This window comes from Staurois parvus, unplaced genomic scaffold, assembly GCF_062004578.1.
Source record: "Staurois parvus isolate SC_StPar_1 unplaced genomic scaffold, SC_StPar_1.0 ptg000898l, whole genome shotgun sequence".
NCBI lineage: Eukaryota > Metazoa > Chordata > Amphibia > Anura > Ranidae > Staurois > Staurois parvus.
In genome coordinates, this window is record NW_028318694.1 from 321,371 (window position 1) to 346,502 (window position 25,132).

The 25,132-nt window shown below is 42.6% G+C and overlaps 1 protein-coding gene across 1 annotated transcript; it reads right to left on the bottom strand.

Moving 5' to 3' along the window:
• Positions 1-2,231: 2,231 nt before the first annotated feature.
• Positions 2,232-20,877, bottom strand: LOC149442234 (ewing's tumor-associated antigen 1-like). Its single transcript, XM_089656325.1, has 6 exons — positions 20,589-20,877; positions 14,712-14,840; positions 12,964-13,037; positions 10,741-10,847; positions 7,420-9,242; positions 2,232-2,564 (listed from the first exon to the last, which is right to left on the bottom strand). The coding sequence occupies exons 1-6, from the start codon at positions 20,779-20,781 to the stop codon at positions 2,440-2,442; spliced, it is 2,451 nt and encodes an 816-aa protein (XP_089512451.1). The 5' UTR covers positions 20,782-20,877; the 3' UTR covers positions 2,232-2,439.
• Positions 20,878-25,132: the final 4,255 nt, after the last annotated feature.

Genomic DNA, 25,132 nt, shown 5'->3' on the forward strand with positions numbered 1-25,132 from the left:
AAAGCGCTTTTGGTTTGTGGTGCTCAGATACAGTGTAGTTCCTCTTAAAGGTCTAGAATAGGCTGGATATCTTTGGAAATGTAAACTTAGTTTACAATTTGTGATATTGCCTTTATTTGTCAGCTACTTTTCGTTCACATTCATTTGCTTAATTTTTTATTATATTTAAGAACAGTTATGTTTTTTATCTTTGGAAATGTGACACATTTCTAATGTGAAAAGGTTTGAATCGAAGCTGCTCTTCTCTCCTTCCTGTTTTGGTTCAATTACACAGAAAGACAGCAACCTATCCAATGCTGCAAATAAATTTTGAGAATCCAAAGAGACATTTGAGCGCATAAAGAGTGGGAAGCAGAAAGCATGAAAATCCCAGCTTGTAGCCTCTTGCCACCACACCTTGGACCCAGGCATGTTGTGACCAACAAGTATCCCCCCACCCACAATAGTGAGGGGCACCCCTTCACTGGGAAGAGAACTTGGAGCTCTTTGAGTTCCAGCTCTTATTGCAAAATCTGGGGTAGGCTTTAGCTTACAGCCTGATGCATGTGACTGCGTTTTGACAGTTGAAGGTCCCTACTTTTTACTTGTCGTTTCTTCCTACTTTTTCAGGGAAAAGCATGATTTTTCCCACAGTCATTTTTTTGGATGAACACATTCAATGATGGCACACTCACCGCTCTGCTTCTTATAAAGAAGTTCAATAGACCAGCACTTAAGCAACAGGATTTTCTTCATGTGGACAAACATAACCCCCAGTCTATAGAGTTGCCTAAGATTTCCAAGGTGTCCACCGAGTAAAGCTCTCAGGAACTTTTCCAAATATTGTCCAACTGAATCCTCAGGATCAGAATCATCTAACAAATGGATTCTCAAGATAAAATTCCCTGGATTGGAGTATACGTTTTGCCCAAACCTGAGGGGCTGCAAAATGCCCACCACTGCCACTACCAGTTGCACCTATCAAAAGAGAAAGAGACCTTAAAGAGGGCTTCTAGCCTCTTATACAAAGCATCATCACAGAATAGAACCTTGTCCACTGGGACAACAGTCTTGTTCAGGAAGTAAATAGCAAAATCAATCGCTATAGAACTCCATTGTTTAAAGAACTCCTCTATAGGGACGTGTTAAGAAAACTGCTTTGGAGGCAAGAACTCCATTTTAATGGCTCCCAGGAGCCAAACAAAGTAGATTCTGGAAGTGGCTCCTATAAATTAGTTCTCAGTCTTAATTTAGGAGAACTGTGGTCCATTGTGCCTGTGGCAGTCCAGGACCCTGAGCCTCTTCCAGAGAGGATTCTTCAAAAGAGTCTTGATCCTCACCAGCTTCCTTATGTTCCACACATTTAAAAGGATGATCCTCCAACACCTCATCATCCCACAAATAGGCAGAAGGGGAGGGAGAGCGACCACATTTAGGAGCCAAACATTCTAACACAGTGAGAACCCCCGAGAGCTGGTAACACAAGATGGGAATGGCTGCTGAAAATTCTCCCTGGATACATATGAACTGAAGGCACGTGACACTTACCAGTGAAAAGACCAGATAGGGGATAAATTACCTTTTCAGCAAAAAAAAAAATAATAGATGTACGGTACATTTTTGCATTTATTATTCTATTTCCAAAGGAGTCTTCAGAGCATAGCACCTGCAATCAGCCAATTGCAGGTGCAATCTCAGGCTCCTGCATACTCTCAGCATAACTGTCTGCCCATACCTTGAACAGGCCTGACAACAGGAAGATCAATGAACTACCAGAGCACTCACCAGCGCCCTCATAGTTGATTGGGGACTACAAGCCATCAGCTGCAACGGCTGATGGTACTTATAGGAATTAATTCAGAGGAAACATAAGGCTGCAGTATTTTCAATTTGTAACAGTAGGTGCAGGTAGAAGATCCCCTGCCTGCTGTCACAAGGAGGGGGGAGAGGCTGCAGATACTGGAACGTTGCACCCTAAAAAGAGGTGGAACATGTAACATGTTCCAAAGGTGAACTTATCCTTAAGTCTTTAAACAGGCCAGGTTGCCATATCAGGATGTGGAAGATTACCAAATCATATGTGGTATTATCAGATATTCAAAGAATTAGTTACAAACATATTTATTAAGCAAATGTAACACCAACAAAACACATATGAAAATGCTTTCAGAAAAACTTGAATAAATATTTTCAACTTTCAGCTTTGTTGTGTAGTGAAATAGACTCCGATACAGTGTTTTATGAAAGCATGATGAATACAAATCCACAGATTTTTATTCCTGATCATAACAGGATATTTTATACAAAAAAAGTTTGACATTGTAAACATTTATAATAAAACAAAAACTATAACAATATAGTGTTTGCTGTGAATTATGTATTTTCTCACAGAGAAACTATAACATCCAACAAAAAAAAGTTAGTTTTTATGAAAGATTAACAGTGGATGTTATTCGGTCATTATGTAGGTGCATTGTCACTGGAACACCCTCTTTCTCTCATTTTTCTTCTAGTCAAAGCTTCCTGTTTTTTCCGCTCAATCTCTTCCATTGAGCACTTCTTACTTGTATCTTCTGAGACAAAAACTAGAACAGAAAAAGAATGCACAGCATAAATACTAAAGTCCTCCATAGGTTGAAAACGTGAAATATAAAACAAAACAAAAGCTACTAATAGATGTGAAAAGGACTCATCTAGTCATGCCTACAGTATTTCTCATTCACCTACAAAGGCAGGCAGACAGTCACTACCAGGAAGTGCTGGACAGCTTTAGCGGAAGAGAATGACAGCTACCAAAAGTAGGCCTAGCTGGCTGTATTTTATATCTATCAGTTTGTTTTTTACACATTCACTGTAAACTCTGATTGGCTCAGACAGCCAACAAACTTCACCTTCCAAAGTGCAGCCCCCCCCTTCGCAGTGAGCAGTACTTTGCACACCTTTCAGCAATCATCATTGCAGAGTCCTACCTACTGCCATTTCTTTTGAATTTCACACATTGAAACTCTTACTGCCTACATGGGATTGTCTTTGTGTTATACTGTAGTCACATGACCGGTATCAGCATTGTAATAAAAAACAAAAAAAACCTACATCTAGGGATAGCACTGAGCCAATTATATGAGATGAAATTACATTTCTAGGCAAATTCTCTACACCAACTGAGTACATTACACTCCCATAAAGGAAAATCCTCCATAATCTTTATTTTGTCAGTTTTAGAAAAACTGAGCTGGCTTCAGATTTAAAGTGTTACTAAACCCACAACAGTAAAATCAGTCTGTATATGCAGTAAAGCATGCTTGTTATACTCGTTGTGGAACCTAAGGGGTTAATCCTCTGCATTGTGTAAAAAGGCTGCTTGATCCTGTCTTCTCTGATCCGACCCCTTCTTCCAAAGTCTGTAATCCATCTGCTGACAGAACACAGCCTTGGGGGAAAGTGGCACATGCTCAGTTTGGTGTGTATTATTAGAGTGTTTTTTTTTTTTTCTTGGGAGGGTGCATGTGATCAGTACATGCCAATCAGCACTGTCCAGACAGAGGGCAGGGGTCCTGCAGCCTCAAAGGATAGTCAGGGGAGAATGAAAACTCCTTCTACAAGCTTTAACCAGTGCTCTGCTGGACACTGATCGAAGTCACAAGACTGATGATGAGAAAAGGCATTTAGCAGTGTATATTTACTAAAATAATTGCATTTCCATGTTCTGTGTACTGTGGGAAACCAGATATAGCGAATGCAGAGTCCTGGGCTAAGTAACACTTTAACTAGAAACATTTTTAGAACTAAAAACTTAAAAAAAAAAAAAAAAAAAAAAAGAAGGATGTAGCAACTAAATAAGTTAACAAAAAAAGTTACCATTTAAAGTGGAAGGCAAGCCAAAACCTTACTAAGCTTATATTTACTCCCACCCCAATTCTAAGCCTATTTTATCTACCCTGTAAAAGAAAAGGTGACTGTGCTTACTTGATCTGAAGTCGCTCTGGTGACATGATCAGGTCCCAGCGCCGGCTTCAGTGTAGTGGAGGGACACCCGACATGAATGAACCCGTAGTAAACCTATGGATGATGCCATCAACCCGGCTCTGCAGCCGTTGTCAGCGGTCTCTCCTCTTCACTGAAGCCAGCACTGGAGAGATGTGACTGAACCAGAACAATTTCAGAATAAAGTATAGGTATCTTTCCTTTTTGCAGGGTAGATAGAATAGGCTTAGAATGGGGGTGGGAATAGATTTAAGTTTAGTTAGGTTTTGACATGCCTTCCATTTTAACTTTAGAAGTCAGTTTATTTAATTTTGGTGGCACTAGGATCTTCACAGGATAAAAACAAATAAGTAGATGACAGGGAAACCATACTTCATCTCAAACTAAATTTCACATGATCTCAGCCACTATGCACAGTGCTGGGAGGGGGGTATTAAGCCAATTACAGTAACAGAGAAATCCTGACTACAAATTAAGGTCCATTGCAAATATGCATTAAAGAAATTTGTAGATGGGACAGCTGGGGGGAAAAAAAAAAAAAAAAAAAAAAAAAATCACAGAAGTTAATGGAAATCTTATTAATAACATTTTAAAAGTGACTTTAGGACAATTATAACCATTTCCCCCCAAATTAAGGGTTATATTTAAATGCTTAATTAGCAAGAATATTCAATATACAAAAGAAAAATGATTTGATTTCACCTGGTGGGAAACATACAGGTGAATCGTGTATCACAAACTGCTACATCTCAATACATGGACTTCCTACTTGAGGCTCTGAAGGGCAAATGTGACATCAAGAAAGCAAGGGATGGTAAGAATTTGTAGAAGAAAAAAAAAAAAACAGGCTATAAAAAGAATCAGAATAGGACCGGTTCACTGTAAGGAGAACAAAAGGTTACATTATACCGACCACTTACAGATCTGCTTCTTTTGCTCCTTACTAGAATCATGGCTATGTCCCATACAAACCAGAAAATAATCACTCCACTATAGAATTCAGGCAACAAGGGATAATTACACTATTGTGTTAGACTTGAGCTGGCCCATACATGGATCAAAATTTGACCAGTTCAGCAGGAACCACCTACATTTCTATCAGTGTTTGGCTATCCGTGATTGACAGAAGTTGATCGTTTGACCGACTTTTGTCGAAGGAAAACCTCTCTCGATTAGCGGCTGCAGCTGCTGATCAGTGCATTAGGATAGCAGCAGGACACGCTGTCAGAATATAATGTCAAATCCACCTCAGTCTGCTGTTTGAGCAAAATACCCTGCTCAAAAAAATGAAAGGAACACTTTTCAATCAGAGTATAGCATCAAGTCAATTAAACTCCTGGTATATTGATCTGGTCAGTTCAGTAGCAGAGGGGGTTGTTAATTAGATTCAACTGCTTTGGTGTTAATTTACTTAACAACAGGCACACTAGATTGGCAACAATGAGAAGACCCCCAAAACAGGAAAGGTTGTACAGGTGGAGGTCACTGACATTTTCTGCCTGTTTTTTTTACTAGTTTTGCATTTGGGTAGGGTCAGTGTCACTATTGGTAGCATGAGGCGATACCTGGACTCAGGTTCACTCTGAGCACAAGTGACAGACGTGAAAGGGTCTAGAGAAGCATTATTCAGCATGATCATTCTGGTGGTGGGTCAGTGATGGTCTGGGGAGGCATATCCGTGGAGGGACGCACAGACCTCTACAGGCTAGACAATGACACCCTGACTGCCATTAGGTATCAGGATGAAATCCTTGGACCCATTGTCAGACCCTACGCTGGTGCAGTGGCTCCTGGGTTCCTTCTGGTGCACAACAATGCCCGGCCTCATGTGGCGCGAGTATGGAGGCAGTTCCTGGAGGATGAAGGGATTGATACCATTGAATGTCCCCCACGCTCACCTGACCTAAACCCAATACAATGCCTCTGGGATATTATGTTTCAGTCCTACTGACGCCGTCAGGTTACACCTCAGACTGTCCAGGAGCTCAGTGATGCTCTAGTCCAGATCTGGGAGGAAATACCCCAGGACACCATCCGTCATCTCATTAGGAGCATGCCCCGACATGGTCAAGCATGCATGTACGAATGTGGGGGCCATACAAATTACCAAGTTGCTGCAATGAAATTTCAGCAAAATGAACTAGCCTGCTGCAACATTTTTTCACTTTGATGTTCAGGGTGTCTTTGAATTCAGTGCTCTGTAGGTTGATAATTTTCATTTCCATCAAACAATGGAGCATCCTTGCGTTCCTAACACATTACCCAGTCGATATCAGTGTAGATATCCAGCATGATATTTTTTCCCATTGAAATCTGATATGTTTTCAAAGTGTTCCTTTAATTTTTTTGATCAGTGTATAAATAACCATCAATTCCCTGCTTTAAAAACATTGAGAAGTCAAAATCTGAGATGGAGGAAAGGGTGAAGAGACAAGACTGAACAATCTGACTTATACAGTAGCAACAATACAAGTGGGGAACACACCAAGTCTCTATACAGCAGACTGCTACTCCAGCTTGGACTTCGCAGCAGTCCTTAAAAGGATAAGTTCACCTTTGGGAACATGTTACAGGTTCCACCCATTTTTATGGTGGAACCTGTAACATGCTCCCAATGCTACAATGGCTGCCCGATCACTGCCCCCCCTCCCCATGACAGCAGTAAAGGCCCATACGGCCGCGTCATTCATTCACAGAGTTCTATGAATTTATGTACTACTACAAGCCCTGTCAATCATAGAAGCTGTTGACTTGTAGCTCTCAACGAATTGCCACGTGCTGTGGAGCGCCGTGGTAGTTCACGGATTCTTCCTGTCAGTATATCTGCTTAATAGTACATCCCATGTGGGCAAGTAAAGAATAGTGAGAGATCTGCAGGAGAACTGCATGGCGCAAGCGAAATGCTGATCGCTGGTGCAATGGTTTATGGGCTCTTGCAACCAAAATTAATAAATGCACATTTCTTTTTACCTGCAAAAAAAATGTGAATTTATTATTTTTGGTTAAAAGGTGAACTTATCCTTTAAAGAATTGCTGTAAGGCCTTCTGCACACTGGGCATGTAGCCCCCCAATACATGAGGCTGCAGAGTTTAGGAGTGGGCAGAAGGTACAGACGCACAATCCAGCCCTGCTGTCTGCAGTGTCACACTCTATAAGAGGCTGACAGTTGCTACGGCTGAACGAGGCACTAAGTGGACGAATGCATGGAATGCAAGCATCCTGTATTCTGAGCATTTGGCTCTGGGCACATACCACACTAAACTTCAGTACTGCTTGGTGCACCATCCAGCCCCATCTAGCCGCAGCAGCTGTCAACCTCTAATAAAGGTTTAAAAGGCTGCTACCACCAGGGCTGGATAGTGCGCCTGTACCTTTCACTCACACCTAAAAGCCAGAGCCTCTTGATCTGGGCCTAACTGAAAAGAGTGCATGAGCCCTACCAGTAATTCACATACCTTTTGATGGTTGTATAGTCGATTCAGAAAGGTGCCGTTTTAATGCCAACTGCTGACCAGAAAGCACTTGTGATTGCAAACAGGGATTTCTTTTATTACTATCACCATAACTCTGAGTCACTTTAGAACTGCTCTCGTTTCCAGGAAGAGAGTTATTCGTGTGGGCAGACAGTGCTTGAGAAGGCTTAGTTCTTGTAAAAGAGTACTTTGCGGGTGCTTGAGAAGTTCTTGCATTGTTTGTGGTGGATTGTGGATTCTTTACACTTTGTGATTGAGGCTCATACTTTTTAGACTCTGTCGCAGAAGGCATAGAGTTTGACCGGTTGAATGTCACAGAAGCCTGGTTTGTCCTTTGCATGGAGCTGTTTTGAAGGGAATTTGAGCAGTTTCCACTCACAGATGCAGGAGAAACACCTTTGGCAGTTATTTTATTAGAACTTAACGCACACCCACTGGATTTATTTGAAGCATAAGAATAGTTTGTGGTAACATGGGTTTCAGCTTTATTATTTGTGACAACACTCTTGGTGAAAACGTGATTTCCCTCAGATGCTTGAACCTGAGTTAACCTTTCCATATCATCACAGACTTGATACAATAGGTCATCATCATTGTCCTGATCTTCCCACAGACTGTCAGATTCACAGAACATATCTAAGACTTCATCAGAAAACTTAGGATCATCCCATTCATCAGCATAAACAGAGTCCTTGTTTTTAGAGCCAGCATGGGTGTTTTGTACAGCTTGGATACCCGTTTTGGTTAGTTCATCCTTTTCTTTTCTAGAGTTTAAGGGCTTTGATGAAAAGGTGTACGTTTTGGATACTCCAAAGTTAGAGGAAGGATTTGTAGAAGATTTTGGGGCAGAGGTGTTTTGTTTTGTAACCTGTGCCTCCAATGACCCTATAAGATGAGCACTAGTAATTGCTCTGTCTCTTGTACTGTCTTCTATTCTCCTCACATTTGAAGTTTCAGTTCTCTTTAGGTCAGGGGTTTTCATTTTACTCCCCCCATCTTCATTTACCTTCCGGGGTACAAATTTAAAATTATTTGGCTTATTAGAGGTAATGACCTTAGCTGTGCAGACAGAACCTTCTTTCCCTCTTACAGTATCTAAATTAGCACCTTTTGGTGTTTTCGAACATAAGTTACTTTTTGGAGTAGCAATCAAGTCAGGATTTTGAGTAATCTGCATAGCAAAAGAATCGTCTTCAAGAATGTCTTCTCCCCAGTCATCTTCAAAGTCATCCTGGCTATTTGATGCTGAATGAGCCATATCCAAGGACTGAACGGGTTCCTTTCCAATAGGCATAGCTTGCTTAGATTTTTTTTCGCACTGCAGCATATCTGAATGTACTTTTGAAATGAAAGGAAAATTATCCGAACTTTTACTGCTTTCAGGTGGAACTGTACATTCTACCAGTAGGTGATTTTTCCCTGTGTCCGAAATACACTCTTGAATACTGCTTGTGGAAACATGTGACAAAGTTTGGCTTAACCGTCCACTGAATTTCTGTGTAGAACAATCAAATAGAGCATTAAGTGCTTCTTCAGCCTCCTGGTCCACAGACTTCTGACTGCTCGTTACTACTGCTACTCCTGAGCTTTGGCTAACAGATTTCAATGCTAGAGATACTTCATCTTCTGCAGGGATGTACTCCAAGGACAAGTCATCATCATCCTCCTTAGCACAACCGTCAGTAACAACTTTCTTTCCGTTTTCTATCAAGGAATCATCATTCTGGACTTTATGTTCAACCAAATTCCTGTCTAACTGCTTTGCCAATTCCATGAGCTGTTCTTCTGTTTTCAGAATTCTAGATCTGTAACAGTAAAATCAAAAATGGGAAAAATAAGCTCACAAATCCAGTTCTTTGGTTAAAATGAATATGGTCACACATAATAAATCTGCCACAAACCAGAAGAAGTATATCTAGGTTAAAATGCACAAATACGGGAACTCTTCGATGCTGCCCAATGTCACCTCCAGACTAGTAAATGAGGCTGTCCATACCAATAAAAACAGAAGTACAGGGTTAAAAAAAAAAAAGTATACTTACCATAGATCTGATGCTGCATGTGTCCCCTGCCGGCTCTCCAGAGAACTGTGCAATCAAACACAGCTGATTGCACAGTTCTCCCCTCCACTGAGGAGACAGCAGTGTCTGTCAGTCACCGCCTCTCTGCTCTGGCCCTTAAGCGCTCACTGGAGCGCCAAGCTGGGGAGGGAGTGGCTTGCTCAGTCTCCCAGCAGAACAGCCGGGAGGCTGAGCCAGCTGCCAGTCAAGCATTTTGGCAGATCCCGACCATATTGTCAGGAACTTTCCAGAGCCTGGACTAGCGCTGTGACTTCAGCTGAAGCAGTTCGTTCTGCACTCCTGTGACCCATTTTTAACCCACAGTGGGCTAAAATAGCTTTGACCATACTTATCCTTTAAAAGGACAAACAGTGGAGCATAGCTATTTCTAAAGTTTACTGGAAGACTTCTATAACGTTAACTGTGGATCTAACATTTTTGACACTACCCTGCAGGCAGAACCTTCAGAATCACTTGTGTTTGGGATTAGTAACTGGCCACAAGAGCTGTATTGTATGCAGAATGTTATGTGTTCCTTACATCTGGATGTAATTCTTGGGGCTCTAATGGCAGATCATTGTACTAGTGGTGTTAGGAATAACACTACAGAATGTTTATCTGTCACTTTCACCTCCTCCATTGGAGTCGCCAACCCACCCACCTCATGCATTGCACACACCAACACCACCACCGTTTCCTTTTCTCGACTACTCACAAAGACCAAATGTTTTGGAGGACCAACGACATTTGGCCTGATTGAGGCCGGAAATCCAAAAGTGATTCAACTACTTTTATAAACATGCAAATAAGACTTACCCATGCATTACCCTATTACATACTTTTGGCCTTCCCAAGCGTTCTCTGTCCCATTCATATAATTTTAATAAGGGGCCAATGACTCTATACACCAAGTTGAGACAGTGGGATCTCTTAAGAAAGGAGGCATTCTCTCTCCTAGGCCTACAAGACACTCAATATAGTCAAATACTTGATTACACTCTCCTAACTCAATTTCTAAAACCTTACTCAAATGCACCGCCTATAAACTCTGGGTGTTATTTCTCAGAAAATGTTTTCACAGTAGGGACAGTTATTAATATACTCACATGATCCTTTTAAACTAGTGTTTACTTAGGGACCAAGAAGTATTTTGAAATATGTATTGTCTTTTTCTACCTGTGACTGCTGACATGTTTTTACTTTTTCTGGAAAACAAAACAAAAAATGAAAAAGAAAGCCTTACCTATGCAATTTAGTTCTAGTTCGGGTTACTACTGGAGTACAGGGGATTGCATCATCTCCTATCCATACACCGAAGTAGGAAGCATCAGAATCCGGGGCCTTTTTTTCCTGGAAGAGATATTTTTTATATTATTTTGTGGACATTTCATCCACAGTCCCTGAAAACCTACTGAAGCAGGAAGAAGAGCCTAGTACTTAAAGAAGAACTAAACCACTGCCAATCTACCTCCACCTGCCTGTTCCACACTGCCATTTAAAACAAAAAAAAAAACAAAAACAAAAAAAAAAAACCAAAAAAAAAAACAGTACGTGCACAGATGCTCCACCAGTGTCTTTCAGGAATTTGGGAGCTGGCATTCATACATTGGGGCCAACACACTGCCTCCTGGAATATCTGTGCTGTAGCAGTTCCAGGAGGAAGTGAGCCCAAACTAGGCCGGAAACCCAAAAGTGATACAAAATTCAATTAAAAAATAAAAAAAAATACACTGCTCAAAAAAATTAAAGGAACACTTTGAAAACACATCAGAAAAATATCATGCTGGATATCTATACTGATATGGACTGGGTAATGTTTTAGGAACGTGAGAATGCCCCATCGTTTGATGTAAATGTAAATTATCACCCTACAGAGGACTGAATTCAAAGAGATCCTGAAAATCAAAGTGAAAAAATTATGCAGCAGGCGAGTCCATTTTGCTGAAATTTCATTGCAGCAGCTCAAAATGGTACTCAGTAGTTTGAATGGCCCCCATACACTTGTATGCATGTCTGACATCAGGGCATGCTCCTAATGAGATGCGGATGATGTCCTGGGGTATTAGCTACCAGATCTGGACTAGAGCATCACTGAGCTCCTGGACAGTCTTGAGGTGCAACCCGGTGGTGTCAGATGGACTGAAACATGATATCCCAGAGGTGCACTATTGGATTTAGGTCAGATGAGCGTGGGGGCCATTCAATGGTATCAATTCTTTCATCCTCCAGGAACTGGCTGCATACTCTCGCCACATGAGACCGGGCATTGCCATGCACCAGAAGGAACCCAGTAGCCACTGCACCAGCATAGAGTCTGACAATGGGTCCAAGGATTTCATCCTGATTCTTGTGTTGATTGAGATATTGATTAAAATCTTACTTTTCAAAAGGGGTGTACTCATTTATACTGAGCACTGTGTGTTTGTGAGATATCTATCTATGTATATTTGTGTGTATATACACACACACACCATACATACACACATTGTTAGCATTTGTGGAAGAGGGAGGTGATGTTGTTTAGGTGGGTATAGTTCTGCTCTATCTCCAGCAGAAAAAAAAGTTAGGTCTGCAAGCTGGAATTGATGTGTGACAAGACAAGAACAGAAGACAGCAATACAAGTACTTTGGAAGGTAAAACAACTCTACAGGGTGTCCCTGTCTGGACACATAGGAAATATCAATATGTGTGAACATTTTTTTTTCTTTTTTGGGGTTTGCTAAATGAGGTGTACGCAATTAAAAAAAAAAAAAAAAAAAAAAAAAAAAAATCACAGAAATTAATCACCTGAAGGAACACATCATGAAGAAATGTGCTCAAAATTATGGAAATATGTAATGACTGCATTGGGTTCATGTGACAATTGCAAAGCGTATGGAATTTTGCATCACAAATGGTGGAAATCACATTGAAGATGTTATTACTATTCCAATTAAATAAAATGTTGAAAAATGTATTGACATTTATTGTTATTTTTGTCTCTGTGTCCAGACTTTAGGGACACCCTGTATTATGTGTATTTAGCTGCTGAAAATCAGCTTCAAGCTTTGGTATGCACTACCACAGTTGGCAGTAATGGCAAAAATCAATGATGTAACATAAAACAAAAAACTAATTCTAAATGAATGGCACTGCAACACACCACAGTTCACTTGTCAAAACAAAATTAATATATGAATATGCCCTTAAAATAATCTTTAATGAAAGAAATACATAGGCTGCCATTTCTGATTTTTGTCATTTATCAAAATGCCAGTTATCAGGATGTCCTGATGATGCTTTGCATTGTCACAGGTCAGAGGCTCTGTCCTATTAAAGTTAGACACAGCCCAACAACAAAAGTCCCCATGTCTCATGACAGCTGTACTTTAAACATTTTTACTACAGAAACACATATCCTATTGGCTTTTTCCAACCAATATTAAGGCATGGTTTGGAGGTTATAAATTACATGCGCCGCGTTACCTTGGGTGCAATTCTTTTAACAATATCTGAAATCTCAACAGTACATTTGCTTGAAGTCTGTTTCTTTCCATTGTCTGGGAAAAATATAGAAGGACACCATCAGTAAATGACAAGTCCAGTTGTCCAGACTGGGGATAAGAGGGAGTAAAGGATGCAAATTATGCTTAGGTTTATGATCTAAACCCCCAGAAACCACATATTTTATGTGGCTGTACTAAGTGAGCTTTCTGTCTGTGTCTACAGACACAGACAGCAGGGTTTAGGAATGAGCATGGAGGTGGGCCCCCATAGGAAGTGTGTTTTATTCCCAGCCTTCAGCTGCGGGCTGGTAGAGTCCCCAGCCAATCGCTGAACATAAACAAAGGGTGGGAATTCTGGCTCATGTAATTACCCAAATATGGCTATGGCCATACCTGGACAATAATGTCAGCCAGCATTATATGCTGCTGTGCTCGGTCTCCCCAATACTATGCAAGACACTTCCTGTAGAAGAACCTAGGGAGATGAGAGAGAAATCCACATCCCTGAGCTATGCTCCTACGTATCTCCAGCTCCATGCCCTGCTGTCTCCACTGCCTCCAGACAAAGTTTGTACAGCACTATCTCTTCTACACATACCCTCTCTCCCATGCAACTTCAATTTCTGGCTATTAGCAGACTAGGAGCAGAGCTGCCAACCATACTGCTTTCCATCAGCACAGGAATCTCCATGCCAGCAACTGAATAGGCCCATGGATGAGTGAACTAGGAAGCCGATGGCTACTGGCGTCCTAGCATTCCACAAGCCCTGAGCAGGAAGCAGTCATTAATGCACACAGCACATATGTCCAATCCTGAACACTTACAGTTGGTCTTAAATAATGCCAGTTTGCATATCCGTAATTCTTTTAAAATCTGTTGTAGATAGCAACATATTCTAAAAGTGCAAGTAGCAAGAAATGTGGGAACCATACGTTGGTACTGTTAGCAAAGCTGACACACAACTTTCATGAATTAGGTGTAGACCATGTTAAAGGGGTCATATCACCAGAAATAAGTTCTTATTACTTGACTGAATGCCCCTCAATGTCCACTCCCTTGAAAAAGGACAATAACCAAGCATTGTTTTTTTTAACTCTCCTAGAAGTCAGCAGCATTTTTGCAAAAAAAAAAAAAAACTTGGTTTGTAAAAGTGTAACACTTTTACAAGTGTTTAGGTGCGTTTACATGAATCAAGCACTTTAGCATTAAATGATTTAATTGGCCAGAATAAAAAAAAAATAATTCTGGCCTTTGAAATGCATTAACGCTCATGTGCTAAACATGCCTAAGTTAACATGCTGCTCCTGGGAGCTTTGGCAGTGAGTTTTTTTTTCCAGTCTCTAAACTCTCTGGCACTAAATGCTACTAAAAGCCTATGTGTGCATGGACACATAGGCTAACATGCAGGGGAGTTTAGAAGAGAAAAAAAAAAAAAAAAAAAACGCCTGATATCCATAGGAGCAGTTGTAAAAATGTCCAGTGCGCACAAGGCCATGGAATCAACATCTATCCACCCAATGCTCATGTTGCAATGATTACTTTTTCTGAACTGGCGTATAAGGCCAAATCCATTATGCAATGAATTAAACTGAACGCGGCATGAACAGGCTTTAGTAATTTACTGAATATTTACAAACTCTATGCACAGCAGTGTTGCCAAAATAAGTAGGTCATTCTTTGAAACAGTTACCGAACTAATCAAAGAAAAATTATTAACATAGCAATACCCAATTTAAAACAAGTCGGTGAATTGGGATCCCAAAATATTTCATGATGTTGCTCTGTATCTCTGGAAGGAGAATTAATGTCCCATGGTTTGCACCTAGACCGCAATCGTGGCGTCTTCTTGTTCTGTTCTGAAGGATTCACAAATAAAAAAAAATATATAAAATGGGTGCAGGAAAACAAACACAAAATTGCAGGGCAAAGCAACATGTTCAAATTAATAACCCCATAGATGGCAGGAGCATGAGAAGCAACCCTGCATAAGCACCACATCACTCTAGTGAAAGCTTATGCAGCGATGTGGTCTCTCGCCATGTAACAGCACTGTCACTGAGTACATCACATGCTCCTCATTACTCAGAAGTACTAATGTGCCAAATGGATTGGTGGAGGAGTGAAGGAAAGACGAGTATATGCTGCTGAGGGGAAGGGGCAGACCTGCATGGGCAAAGCGTTGCTTTAAAAATATCTCGTCACCAGGACACATTGGAAAAAAAAAAAGTTGTATGGAAATCAAGCCTTTTAATATCATAATAGTCCTTCTATATGTCCCACCATTCTTCTCTGAGAGATACCACTGCCTGAAGAATTTTTAGCATCTAACACATCCAGGAACATCAGAAGCCTGGTACCAATCTGTGCTTTGTGGTTCCTCCCAGTAACCCCTTGTCACTGCAACACAATGGTGGAATGCAGGCCAGTGGAAAGAATGGAGTGCAGCAGAGGTCAGAAATCCAACACAACTAGGAGTGCTGCAAGCTTTGTCAACAGCAATATCAATTGAGTCAATAGTGGTGTGAACCTCCTGCGCTCCCAAGTGTTTCAACTATATAAAAAACACCAGGAGAAGCTGCTAATATTAAATCATATACCAGTGATTGTGATAAAGAAATACAATAAAAAATGTAGCGCTACTCCTTTAGGTACATACACACACATATATAATACATTAATTAGTGATGTGTAAACTCAAAATTACATCAAATTAAATCAAAGAAAAAATGTATGTGATATCAATTAAAATTAATTGGTGCCCATTACTCATTAGATCTACAAAGTTAAATCAGGTGACTTAAAACATGTGAAAAAACATTTTCATATATATATATATATATATATATATAATTCTGTGAATATAAAACCACACGTGCCTCTCGTGTAGTGAAAAAACCCCAATATAACAGTAAATAGAACAGTGCTCTCAAAGTCCAATGAATGCTGATAGTGACCAAAGAACAAAAAAACACTCGTGCTTCCAATAACTACTGATGGTGACCATAGATTAACAGGAACTCGTGTAGATATTTGGGTGCATGTGAATATGACAATCTGACCACCATCTGGATAAGCCTCTCACCTCATCACTTCGACCCTTGCGGATCAAAGCGTTTTAGTGGATCCCCTCACGGATCCTCCAAGATAACTATCACTCCAAATGTTGCTCCTTGTCGCACCCAAATCTCTCAGAAATTAGTACTCCACCAATGGCTCCTCTCCAGGCAAGTTGCAGCATCTATGGTCACCATCAGTAGTTATTGGAAGCACGAGTGTTTTTTTGTTCTTTGGTCACTATCAGCATTCATTGGACTTTGAGAGCACTGTTCTATTTACTGTTATATTCTGTTTTTTTCACTACACGAGAGGCACGTGTGGTTTTATATTCACAGAATTATATATATATATATATATATATGAAAATGTTTTTTTCACAGGTTTTAAGTCACCTGATTTAACTTTGTAGATCTAATGAGTAATGGGCACCAATTAATTTTAATTGATATCACTATCACAAATTTTTTCTTTGATTTAATTTTGAGTTTACACATCACTAATTAATGTATTATATATATGTGTGTGTGTATGTACCTAAAGGAGTAGCGCTACATTTTTTATTGTATTTAAATATCAATTCAGTACAAAGACAAATGGTGGCATGGGTAGTGGGACAGGTATGATGACTTTTTCATAATGCTGAAAATGTTTCACCATGTTGTTTATTTTTGTTAGCTGGAAGACAAAAGACCCACGTCAAGAAAGAACAAACTGAACTGCCACTGCCGACGACCTGAAAACACTAGTTACCTTGCAGTCACATGTTGACCTTCTGACTTAAAGCTGAACAAGGGGGAAGAAAAAAAAAATTGGGGAAACACCACAAATTAAATAAGGCATCTCAAATGATGACGTCAATCATACCTTTACTGATGCCAGACACTACACACAGCGGGTCCTTTGCTGTATGAAAACAAGAACGCTCAGTCACAGCGCTGGAAGAGTGTTGTGTGTACTATCCGCCATCAGTGAAGCTATTTTTTGTACAGTAAACAGCACTGATCCAGGTAGAGGATATCCATCACTAGAGGCAACTTGTTTGCTTGTGTTATGCACCACTATCAATGAATCTCAGGGGTGAAATAACCATTAATGGGTTGGACAACCTTGTCAATTGCTATTTTCTTCCACAAGATATGGCAACTCTAAAAAGGTACACATCTCTACCCCTTCCCATTACCAAATGTGGCTCATGACTGCACTTAGCGATCACACCTCCGATCTTTTGATATAACTGAGTTTTTATTTATAGAGTTTTTTTCCTTTGGGCTAAAAAAAGGGACAACTGAGGAAAGAGGCAAAGAGATCAGGTTCCAAAGGAGGACAACTGGGAGCTACTTGGGTTGTTTGTAGAAAAGTAATAAAGTGGACTTTTTCAAACGGGGGCACCAGTTCTGGTGACCTGGGGGTCCCCAAAGAATTCCCTTAATTTGCAAGGATTTCATCTCACTTCCTGCTTGGCTATGGGACAGGAAGTGAAGGTGAATCGCCCCAATGGGCCACAGATGGCAAAATATAAACTGACGGGATATAGCCCTCCCTTGCTCTATCCAAAATGAATTTGCCCAATAGGTCTACTTTAAAACCTAAGTGTAGCTAAAATAAAACTCAGCACAAGGGATATAATTTATAGTCAGTAGAATGTGTCCCTTGTGATGATTCATCTTCTTTTAGTAGAAATCCTCTTTCATACCTCACCCCCTCCTCAATCTTCCAGTTAAAACAACTACTGGCTTTCATCAGGACAGCCCAACTATGCCCTCCTTGCTGCTCCATTCATAGAAGCCGTACTACAGCTTCTGTAAATCAAACTGGCTCTATCAATGGAGGAAGCAAAGATATCAATCATCTGACCGTCCACCATTCATAGATTTTGTTTCATTCATAGAAGCTGTAGTATAGCTTTTATGAATGGAGCAGCTGATGCAGAAAGTGCAGGAACAGTCAGGCTCTCTTGATGAGAAAATTTGACAGCTTCTATTACTCCCACAAAAGATTATAACAGCGAGAGTGGGGGACATGAATGTATGAAGATTTCTACAACCAGAAAAAGAATCAGCACAAGCGACACATCCTACTGACTATAAAATATTTCCCTTGTGCTGAGGTTTCTGTTTTTAGATAAAACTTAGGCTTTAAAGTGGCAGTAAACTCTTATGATAGTTTTACCTACTGGTAAGCTTATAATAAAGCCTACCTGTAGGTAAAATAAATATCTCCTAAACGTGCAGTTTCAGAGATATTCCACTGAGCAGCAACCAGTGACATCATTGCCGCATGCACTCTGAAGGGACAGCATACTCATGCCATCTCTTCAGAGCTCTGTGCATTGGCCGTGAATCCTTTGCGCATGTACAGGAGTGATGTTATCAGGGCTCGGCCATTCACATGGCCGGAGAATACTAACCCGGAAGTGAAGATGGAAGCCCTGTCAATGGTGACATCATGCCACTGGAGGGCTTCGTTTTAAGGCAAGTCTCTCATAATGTGCTAGTATGTGATGCATTCAAGCACATTATGATTTTACTTTGCAGGGAGAATATTTTATTTTTTGCATAGGGAAAGTTTGATACAGCTTTAAGCACCATGTATGTGACAAGGATGAATGACCGATGAGAGGCTTCCACTTAACTCTGTGGAATCGTTCCCTTACCGAGCCTATACTTTGGTGAATTCCCCTGCTAGTGAGGGAGTGTCATCTCGCTGACCCAGCTAGTAAAGGAGTGACTTCATTGCAACAAGTATGCAGCCCCTTACAGATCCTGTTTCCAGTGACAGGCTAGCTCCTGTGACATGGTCCTTTGGCTGCATTTGCACTTGAACTAGTTGCCGACTGCAGGTAGTCGAATGATGGCTGCACTGCGGCCGTCCAGTTCTGGGAGGCCGTCATATACACTCTCCTGCGCGCCCCTGGCGATCTCCGTGATCGCTGTGTCCTACGGACACAGCTGATCACATGATGTGGTAAAAGGCCAATCACAGCGGCCTTTTACCACGTGATCAGCCATGTCCAATGACACGCTGATCACCGGGAAATGCTGTCAGGGTGTGAGGAAAGTACTGCCAAGAACCGGCAGTTGTCAGAGCAGGGACCGGCACCAATCATCCGGACACTGATGATCAATGCCCAGATGATCGGTGCCCAGCAGTGCCACACACCAGTTCCGCCCACAAGTGCCCAGCAGTCAGTGCTCATCAGTCCCGCCTATCCGTGGCGCCTCATAAACACACATTAGTGAAGGGGAAAAATTACCTGTTTGCAAAATTTTATAATAGAAACAAAAACTTTTTTTTTTTTTTTGCTCTTTTTTTGTTTATAGCACAAAAAATAAAACACCCAGAGGCAAGTAAATACAACCGAAAGAAAGCTCTATTTGTGAGAAAAAAAATGATAAAAATATCATAGGAGTACAATGTTGCATGACCGCACAATTGTTATTCAAAGTGCAACAGCGCTGAAAGCTGAAAATTGGCCTGGTAAGGAAGGAGGTATAAATGCCCGGTAGGCAAGTGGTTAAATCACAGAGATTCTGCCCTAGATTCCAAACTGCACTGCAAAAGTGGCACAACACACCACAATGTTTGGGTGCCATTCATTTCTAAAGGCACCTCAATGTGGTGCGATTTTGCAGCAACAGAATCGTGCCAAAATGCAGTGCGTAACCCAAAAGAAACTCCAGAACCTTTCTAAACTGCTAAATTGCACTGTGAGGTGCCATTAGAAATGCATGGCATCCAAACACACATGATGCGATTTTGCACAACTTAGAATTGTGGGCAGGATGGTAGTGATTCTGGCCTCGTAGTGTGAATGCAGCCTAAGAGCCATGTCACAGGAGTGAGCCTGTCACTGCGAAAAACTCACCAGCAACAGGATCCCTATGTGACTGCATACCTGTTGCTATGGAGTGGCTCCCTCACTAGACGGGTCAGCCTTAGTCCTCAACAAACTGGTGATGAATAATGAAGAGCTCAGGCATGTTCAAATCCCAGTTGGAAAGCAACAGTAAACTGTCACTGCACTGTGCCAATCATCTGCAGCCGTGCATTCCCTGCACTGCAGCCGTGCATATACAAGAAGTAGTGGTGCTGAGGCGAGGGATGCCTATGCTGCTTACGATTGGCCCAGTACAGGTGGCGGCTTTCTGCCAGGTTTGGACTGAGATCTGACCACACCTGAGCTCATCACTAGTGACCACGTCTCCGGTGACAACTCTCCAGGTTCTCATGCCGCTGCAAAAGCTTCAGATCACCATCACCAGTGATGGAGCGGCACAGAAATGAACATTCCTTCGTCCAGTATAGCGCTCCTGTCGGTGAAGAGTTGTCTTTGGCTACGGGATCATTATACTGGTCTGTGTGTCGCTCCATCGCTGGCAATGACGCCCATAGCATCCCCATCAGCAAGAAAGAGGGGAGTATCTCCTGTGTGTTGTCAATCAGTCTCCAGACACATCACTAATGAGCGGGGTGCTGTGTGTAGGCCTCACAGTCCCAGCTGAGCCTGCACCCCCCTCTGTACACAGTATGCCCACAGGCCGCCATACCCTCCTCCTTCTCACTCCTGGAGGCTACAGGGGTGGAGGCCGGGCTGGACAGGCAGGCAGCTTTACGGCCCCGGCTCAGTTTCTTGCTTCTGCCCGGGTTCTCCCGGTTAGAGCTGCCCGGCTCTCTTCTCTCTTTCTCCTCCTCGCACGTCCGCCGAGCCTTCTCGGCGACCTGTCTCCTCCGGCTCGCCATACCCCTCCCCCCGGAAACGCAGCTTGCCGGTAAAACGGTAACACTGCCCAAGACAGAGACTTTAACTCGGCTTCAAACTACTGCGCCGCCATGTTTCCGCGATCCGTGCACTGATTGGTGGAATACGCGGGCGGAACTAGCTCTAGCTGGAAACAGAAAGGGCAAAGCGTTGTACGTCACGCAGCGTGCAGTGCGCGGCTTGTTTGAGCGTGTGTTACGTGCTGTATGGACCATGCTGCTGGAGTTCAGTCATAAAACTGTACTCCCTGTTAGACTAAACCTAATGAAACATGACGTGAGCTTTGTACACTGCTCAGAAAATGTAAAACATCAGATCTCAGGGGGGAAACTTACCATGCTGGATATGTATACTGATATGTACTGGGTAATGTGCCCCATTGTTTGATGGAAATGAAAGTTATCAACCTACAGAGGAGTGAATTCAAAGACACCCCAAAAATCAAAGTGAAAAAATGATGCAGCAGGCTAGTCCATTTTGCTGAACTTTCATTGCAGCAACTCAAAATGATAGTAGTTTGTATGGCCCCCACATGCTTGTATGGATGCCTGACAATGTTGGGGCATGCTCCTAATGAGACGACAGATGGTGTCCTGGGGTATTTCCTCCCAGATCTGGACCAAGGTATCACAGCTCCTGGACAGTCTGAGGTACAACCTGGTGGAGTCGGATGGACTGAAACATGATATCCCAGAGGTGTTCTATTGGATTTAGGTCAGGCGAGCGTGGGGGCCATTCAATGGTATCAATTCCTTCATCCTCCAGGAACTGCCTGCATACTCTCGCAACATGAGGCTGGGCATTGTCCTGCACCAGGAGGAACCCAGGACCCACTGCACCAGTGTAGGGTCTGACAATGGGTCCAAGGATTTCATCCCGATACCTAATGGCAGTCAGGATGTCATTGTCTAGCCTGTAGAGGTGTGTGCGTCCCTCCATAAATATGCCTCCCCAGACCATCACTGACCCACCACCAAAACGGTCATGCTGAACGATGTTACAGGCAGCATAACATTCTCCACGGCTTCTCCAGACCCTTTCATGTCTGTCACATGTACTCACGGTGAACCTGCTCTCATCTGTGAAAAGCACAGGGCACCAGTGGTGGACCTGCCAATTATGGTGTTCAATAGCAAATGCCAATCAAGCTCTATGGTGCTGGGCAGTGAGCACAGGGCCCACTAGAGGACGTCGGGCCCTCAGGCCACCCTCATGAAGTCTGTTAATGAATATTTCATCAGAGACATTCACACCAGTGGTTTGCTGGAGGTGATTCTGTAGGGCTCTGGCAGTGCTCATCCTGTTCCTCCTTGCATAAAGGAGCAGATATCGGTCCTGCTGATGGGTTAAGGACCTTCTACAGCCCTGTCCTGATCTCCTAGTGTATCTGCCTGTCTCCTGGAATCTCCTCCATGCTCTTGAGACTGTGCTGGGAGACACAGGAAACCTTCTGGCAATGGCGCATATTGATGTGTCATCCTGGAGGAGGTGGACTGCCTGTGCAACCTCTGTAGAGTCCAGGTATCGCCTCATGCTGCCAGTAGTGACACTGACCCTAGCCAAATGCAAAACTAGTGAAAAACAGTCAGAAAAGATGAGTAGGGAAAAAAATGTCAGTGGCCTCCAAATGAAAAAAAGCAAACATTTTGAAGAAAAAAAGTTTTCTTTGTTTCTATTATAACATTTTGCAAACAGGTAATTTTTCTGCTTCACTGATGGGCATTGATGAGGTGGCACTGATAGGCAGCACTGGTGGGCATTGATGAGGAGGTACTGATGATGCTGCACTGATATGCAGCACTAATGGGCACTGATAGGCGGCAGTGATGGGTACTGATAGGCTGCACTGATGGGGCAGCACTGATGAAGCAGCACTGGTGGGCGTTAATGAGGAGGTTCTGATGATGCACTGATATGCAGCACTGATGGGCACTGATAGGTAGCACTGAAAGGCACTGACTGCAGCCTGCAGCAATGACTGGCTGCACTGACGGGCACAGATTGGCAGCACTGTTGAGAACTGATTAGCAGCACTGTTGGGCACTTATGGTCAGCATTGATGGCAGTACTGCTGCTGGGCACTGATGGGCAGCACTGTTGGGCACTTTTGAGGCTGCACTGATCAGGGATGTAGATGTCTGCTTTGACAGTTGTCTGTTATCAGCAGTACTTTCCTCACGCTATCACAGTACTGCCGATAACCAGCAAGTGTATGTACATGGTGGTCAGCTGTGATTGGACACAGCTGATCACGTGGCAAAAAACCGCTGTGATTGACCTTTTACCATGTCATGAGATCAGCGGTGTCCAAAGGACACAGTGATCACAGACAATGTCGGGTGCGCACCGCTGGGGGCGCATTCTGGGAGGATGTCATATGACGCCCTCCCAGAACTGGACTATCGTGCTGTAGCTGTCATTCGGCTATAGTGCAATAGTAGAGTGGTTAGTGACACCTCTACATATTGAAAACACTCTTCAGTTCCATGTGGCTCAGTGTTGCCAACTCCCCGCAGCATTTTTTAGTGTCAAAACATGAAAATATTTACTGACGGAACACATCTTTTTTTATTGACAACCTGAAAAATGACATTAAAAATGAAGATAATCAATATAAGACAAACAGTATAAATATTCAAACACTGACAATATCCATAACAAGTAGGTTGACTAATTAACACTTATAAAAGTCAACACAGCGTGACAAATTATCAGCCCTTGATATAAACAGAAAGTTGTAAAAAGCACTTGTAGCACTACCCCCTTAGGAGTCGCTGAAGTTTTGGGTCCCCCTATAGCCCTGCACATTTAGGCAACATGCATTCCTCACAGACTTGCATCAGGAGACAGTAACCAGTCATTGAGCTTGGGTTTTTTTTTAGTTTTATTAGGGGTGTTTGAACTTGGATGGGGTAAGGGAACTGCAACTGAGGACAACTTCCTGGAACTATGTTCAAGTCTTTACACAGCAAAATCTCTTCTTGGAGAGCTCTTCAGCCTCTCATGGTGTACCTCCCCAGACCCCAGATGATCCTCCTCTATCCTGCTGTCTGAAGGAATCCTTGAGCAAGGGAATCCAGTGCCTGCCTCTTTAGGATCAACAGTCCTGGATAAGGAGTTAATCAGGTTCTCCACCAGGGTGTTCCTTTCCCATTTAACTGGCCCAGGGGGGTGTAGGATTACTCAGTCCTGTTCCTATGAGCTGGTGGGTTGGTAGCTTCTTGCAGGCCTTCCACTGGGCTAGTTCCTTCCCTGCTCCATGGGTGGTCCTTGCTCTGGAGGCTGATGAGATCTGAGCTTTCCTCCTTTCCAGCATCACTGCCTGGAGGTGGGCCCCTTTCCAACAGGACCCCCTCCCAGTCTCCTGCACCTCAGCCTTCTCACTACATCTTCTACACAAACTCTCCTGCTGCTGAGCAGGCTCTAACACATTCAAAGGCTTCCCTGTCCCCATGCTAAGCCTCCTGCTTGGCTCCCCATGGCTATCTAGAGGGGCTTTACACACTGATGTTCACAAACTGTAAATTTACTGATGGTTTGGCAACCCTGATGTGGCTGCGATTTTTAGTAGAGGTGCAGAGACTTTTTCCTGCAGGTACAGCAGCCCAATCAAATGAAAGGGCTGCTGTACATGTGAAAACATGGCTGAGGGGAGTTCACTGTAGCATGAACCTAGCCTTAGGCCCAGTTCACACCTGTGCGGGAATCGCAGCAGTTCCTGCATCTGCTGCTCTGTAGAGACAAGCAGGGCTGCCATTCTTAATGACACCTCCACGCATCTTGACCCGCAGCTGGTTTGGGGGTGTGGGAACCGGTAATCACATGGTGCAAAAGCTTAGTTTTGAAAAAAGTGCATGCACCTTTTTCTGCAGGAAACGTAGGCACAGCAGCACATTCAAATGAATAGGTTGCCTCGCCTGCACAAACATGGGCTGCAAACCCGCACAGGTGTGAACCAGGGTTTAGGCTATGGCTTTGCAGAAACGCACTACAGTCCATTTAACATTATGGGTCATTTCCACATTTATGTAGTTTCCACCTTTTTTTACACACAGCAGAGTGTTTTTTTTTGTCTCCAAAGACTTCAATGGAATTGCATCAAAAATGCATGAAAAACGCATGTACTTGCATTTTTGGTGTTTTTTTCCTGCATGACAACAGACATCTCCTCCTAACAACTTACCACATCCCAAAAATTCAAAATGCATTAAAATATATTAAAGAATGCATCAAAAATGTGCCGGGAAAATGCATAAATCATAACCTGCATGGGGGTAAACCTAACCTTACACTGGTGTGACGTGCAGTGTGGAAAAATGCAACACGTCTGCA